We start from the raw sequence: 23867 nt of genomic DNA, 5'->3' as shown, positions 1-23867 counted from the left end.
TGTGATCCTCAGATCTCTGCCTCCAGAGGAGCTAGGATTACAGGCCTGAGCCACCAGGGCCCAAAGCTTATGAAGCTTTAACCTGCCTGCTTCCTTGAGAGAGGTCATCTCCAGGGCTCTAGTGCTTCCTGACCTATGGCACTCAGAGGATTGAGAACAGTACTTTGCTTTGGGAGAGTTGGGTATTTGTTGAATCTATGCCAAGTAAATATTTATTCAATGTTCTCTATCTGTCAGGCACTGTGCTGGGTACAAAGTGATTCCTGGTACAAAGTGTGTGTGTGTGTGTGTGTGTGTGTGTGTGTGTGTGCGTGTGTGTGTGGGTGTGTATGATGTGTTCTTTGCTTTTGGAATACCTCCCCCGTCTCCCTGAGTTGATAAAAAATCTGGTGACATTCCCAATTTGTGGGAAGCTGTGGGAACTTCATTTTCCTGATTCCTAAGATTGAAGCAGTCCTGTCAGATGAGAAGGGCGATGGGTGCTCTTTTAAAAAATATTTTTTGGGGGGCTGGGAAGGTAGCTCAGTGGTAGAGTGTTTGCCTTGCATGCATGAGGCTCTGGGTTCAACTCCTCAGCACCACATAAGCAGAAAAAAGCCGGAAGTGGCACTGTGGCTCAAGTAGTAGAGCGCTAGCCTTGAGCTGAAGAGCTGAGGGACAGTGCCCAGGCCCACAGTTCAGGCCCCATGACTGAATATGGTGTGTGTGTGTGTGTGTGTGTGTGTGTGTGTGTATGTGTGTATGATTTATGTGGTATCAAGGAATCGAACCCAGGGCCTCCTGCGTGATAGCCATGCATTCTCCCACAGAGCCACCTTCCCAGCCCCAGCCATGGGTCCTCTTGTAGAGAAAGTCAGGAATGGCTGCCAGCCTTGTGCTGAGGGTCCCCTCCCTGTGTCCAACTCCCCTGGGCCTCTTGTCTCTAGTTCCCACTCAGATTAGTGGGACCTACACCATGGGGGCAGCTCGCTCCTTCTTCAAGGTTTTCTGCTGAGCCATTGACAAGGTCCTTGCTCCGAATCTCCGGAAAGACACAATCTCTGTTCTCAAGTGGATGGATGCACTTTCCTCAAGCAATCTGATGTGAATATTACTAACCACGCCCCCCATTCACGTTTGGTAAAAGGTGGGAGGCAAAGAGCTGAGGGATGCAAACTCTGGTCATAATAATCATGATACTAACATTAGTAGCTGTTCATTCGTTCACTCAACCAATATTTATTGGACACCTATTATCTGCTAGGCAAAGGAAATGAGAAGAAATTTACAAGGTGGTTAATGTCTAAGAGGGGGATGGGTTGTTATTCCTTTAAACAAAGTAGTCAGGAAAAGGCTGATGGAGGAAAAGATGATGTGTGAGCAAAGACCTGAAGGAATCAGGAAGATGAACATTGATTACACGTGGCTGAAGAGCTTCCTGGCAGAAACTGCAAGTGCAAAGGCCCTGAGGTAGGTCTATGACTGCTTTATTTGAGGTCTGGCAAAGAGGCCAATGTGTGAGCAAAGAGAGTCCTCAGTGGTAGAGTGCTTGCTTAGCATGTGTAAGGCCCTGTGTTTGATTCCCAGAATGGTGGGAAAAGAAGAAAGAGAGAAAGAGAAGGTGGGAGGAGGAGAGAAAGAAAGAGAAGAAGAAAGAGAGAGAGGAAAAGGAAGGAAGGGGGAGAGAGAAGGAAGGAAGGAAGGAGAGGAGGGAGGGAAGGAGGGAAGAAGGAAGGAAGGGAGGACAGGAGGGAGGGAGGAAGGAAGGAAGGAAGGAGGGAGGGAAGGAAGGAAGGAAGAGAAATGGCATTAAGCAACAGCAGTACTACTGCCTTCCAGTTTCTCCATTTCTCCCTCTGCACCTACCACCTTGTCTAGCCCTTACACACCCATGAGAGTTGTGTGTCTTTGTACAGGAGATGAAACTGTGCCCCTGAACAAAGTAATTGACAGCTCAGGGTCACACAGGTTAGGACAGAGCTGGGCTCCAGACTCTGATCCACAGGCACCCTGTGTCCCACAGAACATTTTGCTTCTGTCCCCACTCCTCCACTCTGTCGACTCTGCTCCTGGTGCCCACTGGCAAGGCCTCTTGGGAGGGGCCCCCTCTTACTCAACAATGGCCCATTCTTCTGTAGGACCCCCCAGGCCCTCCAGAGCCTCAGAACTCAGAACATTGCTGTGGGTGGCTGCAGTGGCCTCTGTGTGCCTAGGAAAGGGGCTGTGTTTCTGCCACTTTCAGTGTCATTGGAAAACTCAGGAGAAGCCCAGAGGCTGCTGTTCAGGTCACTACAGTGGTGCAGTTTGCTGTCTCACCAGCTCGGTCCTCCAGGTAAATTCCAGGTCTGCCCTGGCAGCCTTTTCTCTATCCAGCACCATTAACTGAAGATGGCTACTTACATTAGCACTAACCACAGGGCCTTAAGGAAAAAAAAAATGGCGCTCAAACTAACCCTGCCCAAACCAGTGAAATTACAACCTACTAGGTTTGGGATCAAGAATCAGTCTTAATTTTTACCAAACTCCCACAAGAGATTTGATTCCCAAATCAGATCTGCAGACTATTCTAGGAGCTACAGATAATCATGCTTATGTTTAAAACTTTAACAGGCAGGCTTGGGGCTACTCACTTTTGTACGCTTAGTGCTCATGACAGAGGCAGGAGAGTCATGGGTTTGAGGACAGCCCAGGCGACATAGTCAGATCTGGTCTTTACATACATGTAAGGCAGAAACAACAATACAGAAGAGGAAGCAGACATTCGTGGCAAAGCAGAATGTTCTGAGCACATTGGGCAAAGCCAAAGAGTCAGAGAAGATCCCTCTGATGACCAGCAGAGATGAAGACATAGAGAAAACACGAAGTAGGCAGAGGCAAAGGAAGGGAAGGAGCCCAGGATGGGCTGTCCAGAGCTTATGAGGGGAGAGAGAGAGAAGGAGGGGAGGAAGGTGAGATAGGAAGGTGGGTATTAGATGAGGACCTGTGAGTTCACAGTGCCAAGGTTAGGGCTTGCAAGATGGGAGACTTTTTGGTAAGAGGAGAAACAGGATGGAATTCATGTTTGTAAAGAGGATCTCTAGTGCCATGGGGGAAGAGTAGAGACAGAGGGAACTGCCAGGAGTTCACAGATTTGGATGGCAGTCTTGGTGGGATATGGGAAGAGAGGACTCAGCCCAAACTGGGCTGATGATATGGCAACTTGTCAGCTACTGTTATGGTGGAAGTTTCCCATCAAAGCTACTTTCCGCCTGGCCCCAGTGGCTCACGCCTGTAATCCTAGCTACTCAGGAGGCTGAGATCTGAGGATTGTGGTTCAAAGTCAGCCCAGGCAGGAAAGACTGTGAGACTCCTATCTCCAATGAACCACCAGAAAACCAGAAGTGGTGCTGTAGCTCAAGTGGTAGAGCGCTCGCCTTGAGCTGAAGAGCTGAGGGACAGCGCCCAGGGCCTGCTAGCCAGAGGAGCAAGCGTGGAGATGAGGTGATTCCCTTCCAGGTGACAAAGAGAGAGGGCTGGTGAGTGTACCAAGGCTAAGACAGCATTGGGATCAAGACAGCCAGGAGGCTGGACACTAGTGACTCATGCCTGTAATCTCAGGAGGCTGAGATCTGAGGATCACAGATCAAGGTCAGCCTAGGCAAGGAAGTCCATGAGCTTCTTACCTCCAATCAACTGCCAAAAGGCCAGAAGTGAAGCTGTGGCTCAAGTGGTACAGTGCTTAGCTCAGGACAGTGCCCAGGCTTTGAATTTAAGTCCTAGAGACCAGCACAAAGAAAGGGAGGGAAGGAGGAAAGGAGGGAAGGAGAGAAGGAGATCATCTGCTTAACAGAAAGCCTTGCAGGTACAAGATCCAAGCCTGGGCAGATTAACAGGGGTCCTGAGACCTCACGGATGGATTGAGAATCCTTCGGTGAGGCCTTGTCAAAGATCCCTGAAGGGAGACCATGGGATAAGCCCTTCCCCGCCTGCTCCCTGCTTCCTATCTTGAGCATTGAGCCGGGCCCTGTCTTCTCTGCTGCCCTCTGCAGGACAGCCATGGTACTGTGCCAGATGCCCTCACTGGGGCTGCTGTTGCTGGCTGCTAGGGTCTGGGTGGTCCACAGTCACCGGGAGATGGATGCCAGAGACACCAACATCAACTTTTCCAAGCCTTTGCACATCGTACAAGAGGGCAACCTGATGGTGCTGACCCCAGCCGGCCTGACCCAGGCGCTGAACCAGACCCGCTTTCTCATGGTGCTTTTCTGTGAGTGTCTGGCTTGGGGGGGGGGGGGAATGGGAGTGGGGAGAAGGGGGGAGGTGGGAGAAGAACACCCCCCTCCTTCATCGACTGCTAAACACATGAGAACATGCGGTGGATGTTAAAAGTGTATTAATGTCGATGGGGTGTTGCTCCCAAATTCTAGGAATCTCAGGTTTAGCTTGGTGCCAGGTGCTGGCGGGCTGGCACACTGTCTCGGCTTTGTAGGGTGTCATGAAATGTCTCCCCGATTCAGGCTCAAGGAGCTGATCCTTCCTTGCAATTCTGACATTCCTCCCTTTGGTTGTGTGTGTGTGTGTGTGTGTGTGTGTGTGTTCCCCGAGCTGTGGTATCCTATAAATATGGAAGTTGTTTTGGATTTTTCAAGGAACCCTGGCTCTTGAATGACGTAGGGATCTGGGACGAGAGATGGAGCCAACTGATTTGTCCTCTTCCCCACTTTCTTGAGTGGTAGTTAGAGATTGAACTCTAAGGCTGAGCGACATCCCCAGTCCTGGTTTTATATTCCTTAATTGCCCTGGATAACATGCCATTTGAAAGTGCAGGCATGCTGTCTCTCCACACTGGCTGAGATTGGAAAAGACACTCAATTAAACTCATCACTCGGCAGTCATTGATTCCTGCCAGTACCTGGTTGAATTCAAAAGGAGTTCTCAAACACTGGCAGGCCTCCTAAAGTGACCTTCAGAGAAGCAAATGCCTTGACTGTTATAAGAACAGAATTTTTACAAGAGTAGTAGCAATTATGAAGTGTTATTTATTCACCTAAACCAGGCATTAAACAAAGTGATTGCATGCACCCAGAGAAGAACAGAGGGAAGAGACTCTCTAATCTCTGTCCTGGCAATGACTCTCATCGACATAAGACCATGAGCAAGTGGGTCATTTTATTGTGCCTCAGTTTCCCTATGTATGAAATTGACATAGTCATAATAAGATCTACCCCCATGGCAAAAAACCATGCCTAGACCCTAGAAAGTGTGAGTGTGAACTCTTACAAGACAATAAACTGTATGGAATTAACTGGCAAATCTCATTTCACTCCATGAAGTGGCCGCTATCTGTTCTATAAGGAGAAAAGCACAGCTTAGAAAGATTAATTTGCATATTGTCAGTGTTACTGAGCCCAAAGGGCCTTTTTTGAGTACGTCTCTTCAACAGCCCCATTTCACGACTCATTGGGTTACATCCTGGTGTAACCCAGGATGTAATCTTGTGCTCACTCCTTCTGAGCACAAAGCAAGCCAGGAACTCAGCAGTCCACCTTGGGCAGGACAGAGAGAGGCCCTGGCTAGTTCTGTTTTCGTGTCTGTTCTTTCCAGACAATTCCATGTCAAAGCAATCCAGGAGTTTGGCCAAGGAGCTGGGCAAAGCTGTGGACATCCTGGGCAAAGGCAAAAATGGGATTGGCTTCGGCAAGGTTGACATCTCTGTGGAGAAGGAGCTGAAGCAGGAGTTTAACATCAAGAAGACTCCAGACTTGAAGCTGTTCTTTGAGGGCAACAGGTCAGAGCCCATCGCCTGCAAAGGTAATGGGGCTGGGGTGCTGTGATGATTTTGTGCGCAGGTGAAGTAAAGCGCTGAGATGATTTTTGTGCGCAGTTGGCAGCCCGAGGTGTGAGGCTTTGATGTGTCAGCTCTTTCTAGCTTATGACGCCCCCATTCCACTCCTGCTTTCCCTTAAAATCTTGGAGCAGCCCGCTCTTTCCTCTGTACCCAGCCGGCAGCCAGAGTGAGGAGGCAGGAGATGGCCCGAGGTGGTGTTCACAGAAGTGGCAAACATCACTTCTAGTTGTAGAGCCATATTGTGAGTGCGAACACTCTCAGTTGCATCCATGAGGAAACTAGGTTTCCATAGCTATTTGGTGCCTCTACCTCAGATTGCGTATCAGCAAAGGGGGCCCAGGAGAGCAAGAGACAGAGTGTGGGTGCGGGGCTGGTAAACTAACACACCAGAGACTAAGTTCCTAATTCCTCTCTTTACTCTGTGGTGTTCTACTTTAGATTGATTTTGACAGGATCCCTAGGTTCAGGGAGTATTTGTAAGAAAAAAAAAAGAGCCCAGAAAATGATGGGTCAAAAGAGGGTTGGAATGGAGTGTCTATCAGATGCTATTATTTATTTGTGGATTCGTTGGTAGTCTGAGATCACACTCACACTTTCTAGGAAGACACTGTTGTTGTTTTTTTTTTTCCCATAAGAGAGTTTGAACTCAGGGACTCACATTCTTCCTTGAGTCTTTTTTTTACTCAAGCCTGGTGCTCTACCACTTGAGCCATACCTCCACTTCTGGCTTTTTTTGCTGATTAAGTGGAGGAGTCTTTTGGATTTGTCTGCCTGGGCTGGCTTTAAATCATGATTCTCAGATCTCAGCCACTTGAATAGCTAGGATTATAGGCTTGAGCTACCAGCCCCTGTCCTGGCACTGAACTTTTGAGCCATGCTCCCTAGCCCCTTTTTGGGGGGTTTACTTATATACTTTGGATAAAGTCTCATTTTTTTTCCTAGGCTGGCCTAGTACTGCAGTCATCTTACTTACGCTTCCTTTGTGTAGGTTAGATTATAGGAATGATCCACCATGTCCAGTATGTTTGTGGAGATGGTGGGGTGGTAGTCTTATTAACTTCTTTTGCTCAGGCAGACTCCCGAACCATAATCCTGACTTCTACCTTCTAAGGCGCTGAGATTGCAAATGTGTACCACTGGGCCCAGATCTTATTTAATTTATTCATGGACTCATTCATTTAGGCAACATTTCCCACCCCCCCACCCTTTGACAACCTGTAATGCATCAAATTTTATCTTTTTTTTTGGGGGGGGGGGGCCGGTCATGGGGCCTGAACTCTGGGCCTGGGCGCTGTGTCTCAGCTCTTCAAGGCTAGTGCTCTACCACTTGAGCCACAGTGCCACTTCCGGCTTTTTTCTTTTTGCTTATTTGGTGCTGAGGAATCAGACCCAGGGCCTCATGAATGCAAGGCAAGCGCTCTACTACTGAGCCACCTTCCCAGCCCCTCAAATTTTATCTTGACATTGAAGATGCTTGAAGAATTTTGAGCTTTGGAATGATATGCAAGCACATTTTTTTAAACAAAAGAGTTACACATGTGAATGGATAAATGGACACAGAGTGGAGTGGTGGAGAGGATGGATGGATGGATGGATGGATGGATGGATGGATGGATGGATGGATGGATGGACAGATGCATGTAATGAAGCTGATCAACAGGCCGCCCTGCGATGCTTGTAGAAGACTCAGGCAAATGAGACTGCCTTTCGTTGGGTCTGACACATCTGTACGGTGAGCACAAGAAAGGCCTAGGAGCTCAGCAGGCCAAAGAATCTTCCTGCAGGGGTGCATCAGGGGGAGGGGAAGGGACTATGTTTCTAACCAGACCAAGGTAGGTAGGTAAGGGAGGAGGAAGAGTCTCAGACCTGGATTGCAAGATGCACTGTAGTTCCTGTAATGGCCACCAGGGGGCCAGGAGAAACCCAGGATGGCTGATAGGGCAGACAGAGTTCAGTTACCTAACAGCTGGCAAGGTCAGTGGAAGGGAGGAACAGGGTGGGCCTGGAAAAAGGAGAAAGGGGAGTGAGAAAAGGGGAAGGTGGGGGGAAAGTCTGAGGACTGACTCTCAACAGTGGGATCTACGGATCCCAAGTAAGAAGCTCCTGGTGGTGTGCTGTCTTCAGGGCAAAACAAAACCAAAACGCAACACAAAAACAAAAACCGAGAGGCTATTTCTGCTCATGGACTGGCCAGCAGCTGGCTGTGCCTCCCTCCTGAAGGACAGGAGACACTGAATCCACAGAGCCCCAACAAGGCCACCACGTGGCACAATCATGTGAGGTTGTCACATGATTCTCCCCAGACTCCTTCGTGGTCCAAGTCAGTGTCCGGGGCCTCCTCTGCCATCTGGGCGGTTTCATCCTCACCTCCTCTGGAAAGTCTGTCCAGGACTGTCCGGGGTAGAGAGTCCCATCCTCTTTCTGTGTTTCCAGAGTGCCCCCCCTCACCATCCAGCCCCTCTCCTTGCAGGGAGAGCAGCACAACAGCAAGAGCCAAAGCCACCTTCATTACTGGGCCTAGCAAAGAGGCAGCAGAACCTAAATCCTCACTACTGCCTGGGGAACAATGGCTTCCTCTTGTCCAACCTCAGTTTCCTCATCTGATAGCTAGAGCTACCTCCTGGGGCTGCAGTGAACATAAAACAAGGTTTGTAAGGAACACACACACCCCTTCTGGAACTGACTAGGTCCTTCTTATATGGAACATGGAGAAACTGAGGCACAGAAATGTGGAATAATTTCCTCAAAGCACCTCAGCTAGCAAGCGGTAGAGTCACCACAAAGCTTTGGGCAAAGAGCTACATGATAGATATCTTAGGCCTTAAAAGCCAGGAATTCTGTCATAACCAACCAGTCTGTGGGTACACTGTAAAAGCAGCCATATGTCAATGAATGGGTGTGGCTGTGTTCCAATAAAACTTTATTTATACAAATCAAACAGCGGGCCAGATTTAGTTTGTTGAGCCCTGGCTCTCCATTGTGTCATTCACTAAATGCATGGCAGATGGGCTTTGTATAATGATCAGACTTGGTTCCCTGGCCCTAGACCAGTGCTTGGAATTTAGAATTAAAAAAATTGTTTTTGAGTTTGAATGGAAGAAACTTAGGACACCTGAAGTTTAGGACATGCATGAGGTACAGAGACTTGAACAAGTCTTGCAGACCTGGGTGTCCCATTTTTCATTTTCTAGACAGGATGAGTAATGGCAGCTCTGCCTGCTTGACAGGGGACGGAGCTGTGCACACGTCTTGCAATATGGCTGTTATAAAACTCCTCTTCAGAGACAGGTGGAAGTTCGTCCTTGCTGGACCAAAGTTCAGACCCACTGTCCTCTAAGCTCCAAGGATTGGTGGTAGAAGACGGCCTTGGCCACCTCTCCAGAGAAGGAGACTCAGATTTGTCTCGAGGTATTAATGAGATCACAATTTGTGCCTGGAAACAGGCAGCCTGGAGCCAGGCCCAGTCAATCATTGACACAGCGTTCACACCTCAGTTGTCACCTTGCCGCCTGGATCAGAGCCCAGCACCACGGTGGCCAGCAAGGGCAGTTCTCTCAAGGCAGGCAGTCAACGTGGTCAAACTCACAGCTACCTTGGTTCAACTGGATCCTAAGGTGGAAAAACTGTGTGCAAAGATGGGCTGCGATCAAGTTCCTGGTGGCTCATTTGCTTTCGTCTTTCATCCTGGATATAGATCCACAAAAAAGTGTAGCAATTTCACAGAGTGCTAAATGTAGTGAGAAAAGCAGTTCGTATATCACCATCTCCAGGAAGGCCTGGCCGGCCCTTAGCACATTGCTTTTCAACACATGTTTGAGCAATGATTTGGTGATCATCTTCCTCAATACAAAGAGCGCTGTGAAGTGGTGGGAAGGCATGTGCTTCTACTCCACATTATACTTCCAGGACTAAAGGACAGTGCTTGATTACTTAACAGGCATGCAGGATGTATTGGTCAAGCATGTGAAGAAGGGAAGGAAGGGAGGAACGGGCAGTCTAGGAGGGGTTTCCCAAGCTATCCAACAACCAACGTTGATTTATCTCATAAGAAAGTTCCCATCTCTCCCATCCACAGACATCAAGAGAAAAAAAAATCATAATTGATGTCACTGACCATTATGTGAAATGGCTCTTCCTAGAAAAAACATGTCTCCTTCCTAGGTAACCTTGTATATATTCTGACACACCATTGCATCTCTCCAGGGAAGGGGATGCATGCCCTCAGTTTAGAAGTAAAGACTTTTGTGTAACTGAGAAATGGAGATCAGGATTTTATGATTCTTAGGGGATTGGTGTGTGTGTGTGGGGGGGAATTTAGGGTCACAGAGACATAACAGGGATTTCCTCTCAGGTTACAGAATGATATCTGGTCTTTTAATTGATCATTTAACAAGATCACATCCGTTTATTGTCACCTTGGAGGGTGCCTAAGGACAGAAGGTTGGGACTGCTTCTGCCTCCTAAACTGAATCCTCAGATCTGCTTGCTGATTGGTTGGGAGCAAATTAAATATTGGTGTCTTTGTTCCTCCAATGGGAAGAATAAGCATATCTTATACTATGCCGTTGATGTGCAGATTTCATGGAAATGCAGCTCTCAGTACAGCATCTTTCTTGACCTTGGTTCAGTGATGGAATGAACTGCTGTGAGCATTCATAGTTTAGATGGGTGGAGGAAATGGTGACCTTGGTCTTGACCTTGGTCTTTCAAGGCTGGGTACCAAGACAAGATAGGGTTGGCTGCTAGTTCAGGAGGAAACCTTGGTTAGGTATATTTAACTCTCTCTCAAACTCTCTATGGCTCTTTCTCTTTCTCTCTCTCTCCAGGAGTGGTTGAATCTGCAGCTTTGGTAGTTTGGTTGAGAAGACAAATTAGCCAGAAAGCATTTTTGTTCAACAGCAGCCAGCAGGTGGCAGACTTCGTGAAATCGAGGCCCCTGGTCATCGTGGGTTTCTTCCAGGTATGGGGGTGTGGGAGGGGTGTGTGTGGGGGGGAGGTGGAGGTAGGGATGGGGATGGGGGAGGGGCTGTGGGGGGGCTGGAGGTGGGAGATGATTTTTCCAGTTGAGGAGTGCTCTGTCTAAAAGTGGGTGGGGTTGTTCCGAGCCCCATTTTCCCTATCCAGTCAGCTGGTTTTACTTGAGGTCAAAAGAACAACGGAGCCATGAGAGTTGAACTGTTAAGAGATGGTAGAATGGTAGGTGGGAAAGGAAGAATGAAGAGATAGATGTATTTATTGAATTGGTCTTGGGGATTCTCATTTAGAACATCATAGAATGGAGGAATGCCTTCATTTTCGAGTTTGGGAACCACAGCTTTCTATGAATCTGAATTGCAGCTGCCAGCCTGCTTTGGCCAAGCCAAGCTCCATCCTGAAGACTTTCCAAGCATCTTTAGAAAGGAAAACCTTTAGGGCTTTATAAGCATGCAACCATTTGAAAACTACCCCAGCCCTCATCACAGGTGGAGCGAGGGCAGATGTTGGTGAAAGTGTTTGGAGAACCTAAATATGACTATGAAATAACCTGGGGTAACAGTCTAGTGATTTCGTTGTTTTTTTTTAATATTTAGAATTTATAGATTTTGTATTTAGAAAGACAAAATTCATTTGCTTTTTAGAAAAATGAGCTTCTCATAAATCTTAACTAATTTAAATGGATGACCACCCCCTCTCCAGTAGGTCAGAATTTTAACATCTTATGTGGAAAGAAAATGGGGAGAAAATGTGCTTCTTCTCTTCCTCCTCCTCATCCCCACTTTCATCCTCCTAGACTACTTTTGGCCCCAATTTTCTCTCAAGCTAATGAACGAAAGCAGAAATTCTAGCTGTATCTTGAATGGCAAGTTCATATTTGGTTTTCTACCTGTTCAACTCCATTGCATCTTCTGAAAGTAATTAAGGATTAAGGAATTAATGTTAAAATTCTCAATCCTTGGGTTAGGACAGGCTTTAATTATATATGAATCTCATCTATTTTATTGATGATTCTCAAAAAACCTTTATTGTTAATAATTGGAAAAGATGAAGATAGCTCTTTCCACTGGTCTCTGAGAATTTGCCTGTGTGGACTTTATCCATAGGTAGAGAAGCAGTTAGAATAGGAAGTAGAATCCATATGTTTTTGGGAGACAGCAGAAGGAAACCCCAGGATTTGGAAAAAGGAAGGTTATAGATTGTCTACCATTTCTATCTTCTTAATTCAACCAGATAAGCTTAAATAAAAGCTAGGCACCAGTAGTTCATGCCTGTAATCCTAGCTACTTAGGAGGTTGAGATCTGAGGATCACAGTTCAAAGCCAGCATGGGTAAGAAAGTCTGTGAGACTCTTATTTTTGATGAACCATCAGAAAATCGGAAGCGAAGCTGTGGCTCAAAGTGATAGAATCCTAGCCTTGAGTGAAAGAGCTCAGGGACAGTGCCCAAGCTCTGTATTGAAGACCCACAACTGACCAAAGAAACAAGCAAAAGAAACCAAAACAAGCTTAAATAAGCTTTTTACCAAAGCCTTACCCAACATGCTTTTCCAAACAGGACTTAGAGGAAGAAGTAGCAGAATTGTTCTACGATGTGATCAAGGATTTCCCAGAGCTGACGTTTGGGGTGATAGCGATCCGGAATGCCTTTGGACGTTTTCATGTTGTCTTGGACAGCGTCCTGGTGTTCAAAAAGGTAAGACAGTCCTGCAGCTGGTGGAGGATGAGGAAGGGCGGTGTGCTCTGGTTCAAAGTTAGTAGGAAGAGGTACGAGCTCTGAACAAACTTTGGCTCTAACCACTCACGTGCCACTCAACTCGTGTGAAATCTGTTTCCTGGTGGGTTTTTATTGTTTATTTTTTTATCTGATCGTGGGGCCTGAACTCTAGGCCTGGGCGCTGTCCCTCAGCTCTTCAGCTCAAGTGCTCTACCACTTGAACCACAGTGCCACTTCCAGCTTTTTTCTTTTTGCTTATGTGGTGCTGAGGAATCGACCCCAGGGCCTCATGCATGCAAGGCAAGCACTCTACCACTGAGCTACCTTCCCAGCCCTTATTGTTTATTATTACTATTTCCAGCTGTCTGCCTTTGGGAGCACCTCCTCCTTTCTTTAGCCAGTTAGTGTCATTCACTGAGGCTCACCTCCAAGTAGCTCTTTCCTGCTGGTCCATGTTTCCCCAAGCCCCTACCACCAACCGCCACCGTCGTACATCAATGACATAGCTCTCATCTCCCATCTCAGCGTGGCTAAGCCCTCAGAGGAAATGGGCTGTCTGAATCCTTCCTAGAGTTCTCATTCACACAGTGGATGGTGCAACCCTCTCTCCCATCTAGAAAAGCAAGCCAGAAGCCCTAGGCATCAACACACCATTCTCCACCCCCTCTAGCCAATATACCATCCCAGTCCTATTGATTATATCTCCAAAGTGCCCCTTAAACCATCCCTTTCTCCCTGTCTCCTATTATTCTGCAGAATAAGCCCTACCCTAAAAACCAAAGAGCAAATGTGGAGAACAGGTATTTAGGATACCTGAATTATGTATTGCACCCACCATCAAGAAAAGTACATATATTGTGCTGGTCTTGGGGCTTGAACTCAGGGCCTGGATGAGTTTTCTTTTACTCAAGGTGCACTGGAGTCACACCTCTGCTTCCAGCTTTTGTAGTACTTAATTAGAGATAAGAGTCTCATGGACTTCCTGCCCAGGGCTGGCTTTGAACTAGGATCCTCAGATCTCAGCCTCCTGAGTAGTTAGGATTACAGGCACCAGCCACCAGCACCCTGCAGGAATGTAGTGTAGGAGGTGGGTTGGAAGGGAAGCCAGGGGAAATGGGAAGGCTGTGGAAGAACATTGCAAGAGCCCAGATGAGAGATGGGTGCAGCAATGTGGGATGGTTGAGGGTCAGGGAGAAAATGGGCTAGAAATGAAAAGATAACTTCTTCTCTTCCTTACAGATTTTGCCATAAGAATCCTTTCATTCTCTCGGGCAATCCACATCCCTCTGAGAAGCAGTTACCTAGCAAGATTTAAGGATAGTAAGAATATTTATTAGGGGAAATGTCTCAGACAGGAAGCAAAGAGGTTGAGAAGACTTAGAGAGCCGTTAGACCATGATGATATGTTGGGAGGAAGGGAGATGGATGGATGGGACTTCAATTGTAGTTCATTTTGAAGGAAGTCCATCAGCGTTGCCTATCGGAGAGGGTCTGAATCTCCCAGAAAGGGGCTTGCCTTGGTTTCCTTGATGCCCTCAGCCATTGGGTGGCAGGCATGTGACACAACCTCAGCATAAATATGTCAGTGTGTTTCAGAGCATAGCAGTTGGGGGATGTTGGTCAATTAAGAGATGACCATGGCATTCGAAACCTGAGATTTCACAGTTACCACATAGCCATAATTACCCATATGATCATTTGCGCAGCATTTATAATGACCAGGTACCTGGACTATGTTTTACATCTGTCAACGTCCTTACTGTTTTACTTTCCTCCAGGGAAAAATTGTGCTATTTATATTTATTGTACATGCTATTTATTGTATGCGCTGCTCATGCTTATTGTACGTATTGCCGAAGCTTCCCTTCAATGCTTTTCTTTCTTTTTGTCCAAGGGAAATTTGGTGAAACGCCGAGAGCTTATCAATGACAGTACCAACAAATATGACCTCAATCAAGTCATCAAGCAGCACCTTACTGATTTTGTGATTGAATACAATGCTGAGGTGAGCAGGCCCGGGGTTCCCGGGAGGACAGCTGGGGCGGTGGCATGTGCGCTCTCGGGATGACCTGTATTCCTTGTAATTGCAGAACCGGGATCTAATTTACGAATTACGCATCTTAAGCCACATGTTGCTCTTTGTCTCCAGAAAGTCTGAGTCATTTGAGACCATAACTCAGCATTATAGACTGGCATCAAAGGAATTCCAAAATAAGGTTTGTGGAGTGTGCCATCACTCTTGGGGGATCCTGGTTGGGGGGCATAAGTCCTGCAGACCGGAAGGCCATTTATCCTGCTCTGCTTATTTGCATGTATATAATATGATATATGATATACACAGTAATATGTTATAGTATAATATAATATAACATAATATATAATATAGCATGTATAAAATAACATAATAGAATAACCTAATGCATTATACTTTATAATACATATGCATTATATGTACATATAATATATACGACTATAGCATATGTCATATAATATATTACATGTTATATAATTATATATTATATATTACTTATATACACATAGTATATATTACATATATAACAAAAGTATATTTTGTAATGCATTATGTTATATGTTACGTATAACATTATGTAACATATAGCTATATGTAATTTAAATTTAAAAAATTATTTTTAGGTAGTTGTACAAAGGGATTTCCACTTGAGAGCAACGCCTCTGGATCAGTGTCATCCTATCATTCTTCTCTGCAGGTGTATTTATATAGCTATTTTTCTGATCTGCACATCAATGCTATTATAGTATTTGCTAGTTTTCTTTTAAATCCATCTGCTGCCTTCCTCTCTTCCTTTTGTGGCCAAGCCTTTAACTTTTCATTCCTGTGCCTTTTTTAACAAGTCTACTTTGGGAATGTAATGGCTGGCTGTGTTTCCGGCAGGTCCCCATTGCTGGCAGGGGGCAATGGCAGGATGGTAGCAGAGGTGAGGGTCAAGGACGACCACACTTGTCTGCGGTCAAGGAATATGAGCAGTCTGAAGCACAGATGTCTCCACTGGCATCCTGGACCCTCATACCACACAGAGTTGAATTCAAGTTCCTCCTCCTCCTCCTCCTCCTCCTCCTTTTTTGTCAGTCATGGGCCTGAACTCTGGGCCTGGGCACTGTCCCTCAGCTCTTCAGCTCAAGGCTAGTGCTCTACCCCTTGAGCCATAGTGCCACTTCCAGCTTTTTCTGCTTATGTGGTGCTGAGGAATTGAACCCAGGGCCTCATGCATGCAAGGCAAGCACTCTACCACTGAGCCACCTTCCCAGCCTCAAGTTTGTCTTCCTTTTACAAACTATATGGAGAGCTTCTTGACCTCAAGGCTCCAGACTGCTCATGCACAAAACAGCATTGTAAGAACTAGAAAATCTAAATCCTGCCATCCTGGAGACGGAGTTAGGATTGATTGTTAATTCAGACCAGTCTGGGCTATGTAGTAGTAGTAGTAATAGAAAGAAGAAGAATATCTTCACATACAACAATGAGCAAAAGCAAATTCATAAGGTTTATGGATATTACTGACATTATCATCATTAGAAACAAATCTTTTTTTCCTAAGCTCTGTGCCTATATGTAGTGTTCTGACACCACTGGCACTATCAGGCTATTCACTTCTTATTCTCTTTATTTTTATTTATCAATTTATTTATTTATGTGTGTGTGTGTGTGTGTGTACATGTGCATGTGTGTGTGCCAGTAATGGTGCTCACACTTGGGGCCTGGGTTCTATCCCTTAGTTTTTTCACTCAAAGATAACACTGTATGGCTTGAGCCACAGCTCCACTTCTGGCTTTTTGGTGATTAATTAGAGATGAGTCTCCAGGACTTTCCTGCCTTGGCTGGCTTTGAACCTCAGTCCTCAGATCTCCACCTCCTGAGTAGTTAGGATTGCAGGTGTGAGCCACCAGAGTCTGACCCCTCTTTATTTCTCTAAGAACTATGACAGCCAAGTACTAATGGCTGCTGCCCGCCTAGGAGTTTGGGCAAGAAACGTTCATTAAGTCATTGGTGCTCCATAGACCCTATGCTTCGCATCTTGTTAGTTACAACTCCTCTGAAAGACAAGGTCCTGAAAGACAAGATTTTTTATTTTACTTGGCAGATCCTTTTTATCCTTGTGGATTCAGATGAACCCAAAAACAAATTTGTCTTTGAGTACTTCCGGATCACAGAAGTCGACACTCCATCTGTCCAAATCCTAAACTTAAGCTCTGATGCCAGGTACAAAATGCCTACAGATGACATAACCTATGAAAACCTCAAGAAATTTGGCCGCAGTTTCCTGAATAAAAATGCCAAGGTAAGCTTGTTCTTAGTTAAGTTTTATACAGAACTTCAAGATTATTCCTTGTATTTTTTTTTAAACTAGCTTTGGTCAGATGTAGGATATAGCTCATGGCTTAATGTGGGGAAATTCTTTCTAGTTCTTCATCTTGATTCTGTCCAGCTTTTTGGCTTCTCCTGAGCCTATCCTATCAACATTGTGTCTTTAGTTGTAATAATGGCTTTTTTTTTTTTTGGGGTCCGGTTGTGGGGCTTGAACTCTGGGCCTGGGCGCTGTCCCTCAGCTCTTCAGCTCAAGGCTAGTGCTCTACCACTTGAGCCACGGCGCCACTTCTGGCTTTTTTTCTTTTTGCTTATGTGGTGCTGAGGAATCGAACCCAGGGCCTCATGCATGCAAGGCAAGAGCTCCACCACTGAGCCACCTTCCCAGCCCCATAATGGCTTTTTTTGTGTGTGCTGGTACTGAGGCTTGAACTCAGAACCTGAGTGTTATCCCTTAACTCCCCTCTCCCCGGGTTGATGCTCTATTACTTGAGCCACAACTCTACTTCTAGGCTTTTCTGATTTATTGGAGATAAAGGACTAGAACTGCAGACATTCTGCAGAGCTAATTAATCTGGATAGCGTCTCTAACCCCTCCCCTCCCCCTATGTCTCTAACCTAAAAGACTTACTTGGCCCAAGGGTAGATGTTTGGATTGGGGAGGTGAAAGGTTAATGCCCAGGGAACAATCAGGATTTGCCTCCAAGGCCTTAGAGACAACTAATGGTGACAAACAGACTCTGTTGCAAAGAGGAGGGAAAGCCCCAGGCAAGCTAGTCACCTCTGTTGGTTCAGCACTGCTCTCCTGAGCAAGGGACCCATATTATTTATATTCCAAACTGGCATGCCTTTGGGAAAAAAGCAGGGCTGTTCTTCATAGTATTATTCACCCAGACTCTATGGTGACCTCTGGAGTGTTTCCATTCCCTTCTGTCTGGCCCTTCCTCCCCATCTCCCAGGACGCTGTGGCCTTGTCAAATGGAAGGTATTCTCCGATGCACCTGTCTTCCTCTGCCATTCTGCTGGCGGTCTAGCTGGGCTGGGAGGAGGGATGGCTGATAAATGTAAAAGCTGGGAAGTTACAACAGAGGCCCAAATTGCAAGGGCTCCATAAATGTGCACCTTAAGGTGGATTGGGCATGCTATGCCCCCACAGGAAGCCAGATCTGCCTGATTCCAAAGAAAGCCCCTTTGTGTAGAAAATATGGTGAGGATTGGTAGCGTTGTGAAGAGAGAACTAGGAATCTGCTCCAGGGCCCTTTTGGGACTGATGGGAACCACCAGGGCTGTGGGGAGCTAGGAGGCCAATGGCAGGAAAGGAGTGGATGTAAGAGATAGTGAGGAGGCAGTGGGAGGAGAGAACAAAACACGTTCTGAGACCTTCAACTCTTGCTTTGAACAGAAGAGCTGAGTTCATTCTCTCACTTATCCATCGGCAAAGCATTTATTGAGGTCCTATTATGTACTGGGTAGTGGATTCTCAATGATTGAAGTCCTTTGTGACATTCCATCTCATGGGATCGAGTCACTCTGAATGAGATGGACAGAAAAGCAACTCTACATGATAAAGGAACAGGGCCTCAGCTGCCCTGGGTAGGGGCTGGAGAGCATCAAAGACATTTTCTCTTGAGATCATTCTCAAGGGTAAATTTGGGTTAACAGGGCCAGGAAGGGTGAGTGGATCTGGGGTGGCCTTTCAGGTGTAGGTCTCTGTCTCTAGAATAATGGGACATGTGGTGTTGGTTCTCTGATGAGATATGGTTGGGCCTTGTGGGGTTTGCTTCCTAGAAACACGAACCCAGTGAAAACATCCCGAAATATTGGAACCAGGGTCCGGTGAAGCAGCTAGTGGGGAAGAACTTCAACATCGTTGTCTTCGACAAGGAGAGGGACGTGTTCGTGATGTTCTGTGAGCATCGGGTCCCAGGGGCGGTGGAGAGCACAGGATCCCCAAGCTGACTTTGGGTTCAAGTGTCATTCCTGAGTTCTTAAGCAATGCCATCTCCCCAATCCACCATGTACCACTGTAACAATGGTCCCAGGGGGAAGGGGGGGGCGGAACCCACAATCCCAAGAGGTTGGATCACAATGCTATTTTCCAGGACCCCGCTTCCTCTGGCCAAGTGAGTTCTTAGAATACAATGGCATGCTGCCCAGATAATCCAGGTCTGTGGAAATTTATAAACATAGTAATGCTGGAGAGCTCATATGGCTTGGCTGGCTGTCCCTTATTGGAAGCATCGCCTATCTTCTGTCATTTCATCATCTTGATGCTGTCTCCTCCCTTCTATGGACCATTCATTACACAGAATCTCTTGGAGCAGACGCTTCTAGTATGACACAGCTCATAAGTGCCGGAGGGAGGACTTAAACCTACTCTTGTGTCTAGAGTTCCTTTAGCCTTGGTCTTTTTACATAACTTATCCAGTGGCCCAGTTGATGTGGGGACCTTCCCATTTACCACGTTTACACTTGTCAAACAACAGCTATTTATCATCATCATCATCATCGTTACTACTAATATGACTATTACTATATTAGAATTATTTCTAGAGCTCACCTAAGGGCCATTACCCTTTCCTACAGTTTCTGCTTGGCAGATGAAGAGCCTGTGAGAATAGAGATGACTCTGAAATAACTTCAACTGTCATCTTTTATTTTGTCAGGGAGAGTTACTGAATGGTCACTGACCAATGCGTCAGGCAGGTGCTTGGCAAAATGTTTGTGGTTAGTCAGTGCCTGGGGACGGTGGCTTTCTTTGTGACACAGGTTGAGGGAGTCCAGCCTCAGGGAGGTTCATCACCTTACCCAAAGTCACACCGGAAGGAGGAAGGGCAAAGGTCCAGCAGGAAGGCTGTGCTGCCACTGGACTGATTGCGTCTGATGGACCTTTTACAATCATGCCCCATAGTCTTGTCCGCAGAGCTGGGTGTTTGAGGTCTGTGTAGTTAAATCAGGGTAATTTACTGCCTTTCAATGACAGTCCAGGGCGGCCTTTCTCTACGTCCTGACACCTGGAGTTCTGAGAACCTTCATTGTTTCTCTAAAAGGCAAAGTACCTTCATTTTCTTGGAAGCAAGCCTGTCAGGCTGGCTCCCTGGGGCAGTAGCCATTATGCCCCCTTCCTGTTCCCACCCAGGGCATGTGGAGCTCCCGGGGTGCTGCTGGCAGAGAGCCTGGCCATGGAGGCACTTAGATCAGAAATAAGGAAGTGATGATGTAGTGTGGGGGCTTTGGGGACCATTCCTCCAACACAGCCAGAAACCTGGAGCTTTAAAAGAAGGATGGAGGCTTGTTGTTGTTGTTTTTTTTTTTCCCAATGCACTCTCCTCTCCCCACCCCATGCAGAGATTAAAGGACTTTCCACAAGTAAGTCCAGAGGCTTGAACTCAGGGCCTCTCCTGTTCTTGCTTGGCTTTTTCATTCAAAGCTGGTGCTCTACCATTTGAGCCACCCTTCCACTTCTGGCTATTGCTGGTTATAAGTGGAGAGGAGAATCTCATGGGCTTTTCTACCCAGGTTGTCTTCAAGCCATGATCCTCAGATCTCAAGTCTCTTGAATAGCTAGGATGATAAGCATGATCACCATACCCAGCAGTAGTAAATCTTTCTAAGTTGAAGTGACACGGCTTCGATATCCTCTAACTACAGGATGATCTTGGCTAAGTAACTTAGCCTCTGTCTGAAAAATCCCTGTATTGTACCACACACACACATACACACACACACACACACACACACACACACACACACTTTATGGCAGAAGGTACAACATAAATATTTTCCTTGTTTCTCCTCCAACTGGAGTGGAACATTAGAAAAGAAGGAATTTTGAAAACATAACAAAGAAAAAAACGTTAACACATGTGAAGTGTTGATATCTTGGGTGGAGAAGGTACTAGGGTCATTTTCCCCCCTTCAGTTTATTTAATAATGATTAAGACCTGAGCTGTAAAAATAAGGTGGTATATGAGAAAAAAATACAATTTGCATAGCATCCCCATCGTAAAAAGAACACAGTGATGGCATAGTTATAGGACTTGAACTCAGCACATGGGCACTACCCCTGAGCTCTTTTGCTAAAGGCTAGAGCTCTACCACCTTGAGCCACAGTTCCGCTTCCGGAGATGAGTCTTGTGGACTTTCCTGCCAAGACTGGATTCAAACTGCAATCCTCAGATCTTAGCCTCCTGAATAGCTAGGATTACAAGGCCTGGCTAGCAACCTTTCTTTTCTTTTCTAGATGCACCCTGGTCTACGAAGTGCAGAGCTCTGTTCCCGCTGCTGGAGACGTTGGGCATCAAGTATCAAAACCACACCACAATCACCATTGCCAAGATCGACATCACAGCCAATGACATCCAACTCTCCAACCCGGACCGGTACCCATTCTTCAGGCTCTTCCCCACCAACTCTGAACAGGTGAAAGGCCCTGGGGGACCTCCCACCCAACATAATGGGGAATGCTGCCCTGTTTATCATCAGGGGGTTGACTTCCCTTTCTCTCCAGCTCTGCCTTCTACCATACCAGTTACCATACCAGGTCCATGATCTATAGGTAGGACACATGGTATGAATGAAGAGATGGGCAGGAAGGTAACCTGAACACCTGTCATGATGATGCCCTTCTGGTGCAGACGATGAAAGTGGGGAAATCGTGGCAAATGTGTCTGGGTGGAGAGTGTGAGACGAAGAGTCAGCGAATGATCTGAGTTACCTGAAAGAGAATACAGTCAACCAGTGGCAGGGAATGGCTTCTTGACCTTCTTAAAGACTAAAAGAGGGCCGGGAACCAGCAGTTCATGCTTGTAATCCTAGCTACTCAGGAGGCTGAGGCCTAAGGATCATGGTTTGAAGTAAGCTTGAGCAGGAAAGTCCATGAGACTCTTATCTCCAATTAACCACTAAAAAGCCAGAAGTGGAGCTGTGGCTCACGTTGTCGAGCACTAACTAGTCTTGAAAAAAAAAAGTTCACAGACAGCACCCTGGCCTTGAATTCAAGCTCTAGGACTAACACACACACACACACACACACACACACACACACACACACACACACATCTGTGCTGTGACACCTACCATGCTACTATGACAACATGGAGAAATACTACCTCTCTTTGAGAGACTCATGTGAATGATGGCACCCATTCAACATCATGTAGACTGTTAGGAATTTGAACCCAGGTAACTCAGGAGCAATTCATACACAACTGGCTGAGGAAGTGGTACCCATGCTTTTACTCTTGCTTTGTTCTCTTCCCAGGCTGTTCTTTATCAAGGAGAGCATACTCTGGAAGGATTTTCTGACTTCCTGGAAAGCCAAGTCAAGGTTCAGATTGAGGATGAGGTACGGGGAAAACAGCAATTTTCTCCCACTCTCAAAATTATTAAGAACTCCACAGGGGAAAAAAAGTGTGTCCAGAATTCCATGCTCTTGTGTTCTCTGGAGATGGCTGAGACAACCCCTACCCTCCCCCAGTTTAAGGGAACTTTCTGGGCTTCCTTTCAAGGGTGTTGATGGCGTGGGAGTGGCAATGGGAGGCTTTAGAAATGCTAGGAAGAATGAAACCTTCGAGGTAACGAAACTCCCAAGGCTGCTACCCAGAGTCCACTTTCCAGAAACGGTAAACAAACCAGGTTCCTGGATGGGGTTTCCACCTTCTGCCTTTATTCTCCAGGAACCACAAGGTCTTTGTCCCCTCTGGGTGTCTCATGAGACCATCTTCTGGAAGGTTCCATTTGTATGGATTCTCTTTCGATTGTAAAGGTCAAAGACACTATTCCACTGTTTCAGCAACGACGGAAATTCATTCCATGTAGCTGGTAGAATGTCTGGCATGTATACTCCCTGGAGGCCCAAGATGACCCTACAGCTCCAAACTACGACTTAGCATTTGCAGAAAATATCCTGGACAAGGATCTCAGTAGCTGAGCCTGTAGATGGGGATTTAACAGACACTCTTGTGGACTTAGAATAGAAGAATGGTCCCAGAGCAGTGTCATAGTTAGGCACTATTGTACCACCTTGCTTCAACTATGAAGACCGTCTCTCTAGACACATCTAGAAAAAGAGCCTGACAGTGCACAATTAGGACACCTAATTATGTGATATGTTTCCCCTCTTGCTCTCTCTTCCCTTTACCCTTTTCCTTAATAGCTATTACCCTTTGAACAAAATGAAGAGCTGGAAGAGGAGGTTATAGTGGAGGACCAAGAGGAGGAAGAGTTACCTGAGCAGACGTTGCCTGAGCAGAAAGTCCCTGAGCTGAAGAACATGACCAAGCTGGAAATATCAGCAGGACAACAGAAAACAGCTAAGGAGGAGAAGGAGGAGGTAGCTAAGCCAAAGGGACCTCCAAGACAGGAGAAGAAACCGAAAGTCAAGGAAGAACTTTAGCTTCTTCAAAGCCAGGAGAGAAGGGGGCCCATCTCCTAGGCCCTTTCATTCCCTGCATGGATTTATTCCAATAATACTATATATTGTTGTGGTGGGGCGAGTGGGGGTAGGCTAATAAACCCCGTGAATGTCTCCTGCCTTGTTTTCCTCCCATGAGCTCCTTTTCCTGCTTGGTGTTGCCTTAGGAGAGCTGTTTGGCCTGGAATTCAGCCAAGGCTGCTGTGGAGGTCATGATGGCGACCTTGAAAGAGTGTTTACTCTCTGTAGGGTCTTCCTCTAGTTCTGTAACATGACTGGTGGCTGCATTTTGGTTTTTATTTTGCTTTGTTTTTGTTCCCATGTACGGGTAGGAAAATCAAGGTACAGTGATCACCTAGCTGGGGCTGTTGAGCTACATCCTTTGCAGTCTTGGCTTGAGGGACTGTGAGCATCATGTACTGTCTCCTTCTACGTTGTGGGGACCCAGGTTTGGCTAAACCTTTCAAATCAGGTTGAATGGATTGGCTTATGCTGCATATTGGCATAGAAAGACATCCATCCCCAAAGCTGTCCCCAGCATGCTACATTGCAGTAAGTCAATGAAGACACGTGGCCAAAGTGATCTCCCAGGACTGAGCCACAAGCCAAGG

General features: G+C 46.4%; 1 protein-coding gene across 1 annotated transcript; it reads left to right on the top strand.

Annotated features, from left to right (window-relative positions):
• The first annotated feature begins 1384 nt into the window (after window positions 1-1384).
• Pdilt (protein disulfide isomerase like, testis expressed) lies at window positions 1385-23526 on the top strand. The gene is made up of 12 exons (XM_042666639.1): window positions 1385-1449; window positions 4008-4225; window positions 5563-5769; window positions 10633-10766; window positions 12338-12475; window positions 14391-14501; window positions 14587-14712; window positions 16618-16815; window positions 18630-18750; window positions 21085-21263; window positions 22105-22188; window positions 22999-23526. Exons 1-12 carry the CDS (start codon window positions 1385-1387, stop codon window positions 23236-23238), a joined length of 1821 nt encoding a protein of 606 aa, XP_042522573.1. The 3' UTR covers window positions 23239-23526.
• The last annotated feature ends 341 nt before the right edge of the window (window positions 23527-23867 follow it).

This window comes from Dipodomys spectabilis, unplaced genomic scaffold, assembly GCF_019054845.1.
Source record: "Dipodomys spectabilis isolate Male_0828 unplaced genomic scaffold, ASM1905484v1 ptg000366l, whole genome shotgun sequence".
NCBI lineage: Eukaryota > Metazoa > Chordata > Mammalia > Rodentia > Heteromyidae > Dipodomys > Dipodomys spectabilis.
This window is presented reverse-complemented; position numbering and strand designations above follow the sequence as displayed.

What these genes read in the sequence shown, in the direction of transcription:
- Pdilt (XM_042666639.1), top strand. Translation starts at nt 1,385, where the DNA reads ATGAACATTGATTACACGTGGCTGAAGAGCTTCCTGGCAGAAACTGCA. An exon ending in GCAAGTGCAAAGGCCCTGAG is followed by an intron (nt 1,450 to 4,007) that starts GTAGGTCTATGA and finishes TGCCCTCTGCAG; the next exon opens with GACAGCCATGGTACTGTGCC. An exon ending in GCGTCCTGGTGTTCAAAAAG is followed by an intron (nt 12,476 to 14,390) that starts GTAAGACAGTCC and finishes TTTTTGTCCAAG; the next exon opens with GGAAATTTGGTGAAACGCCG.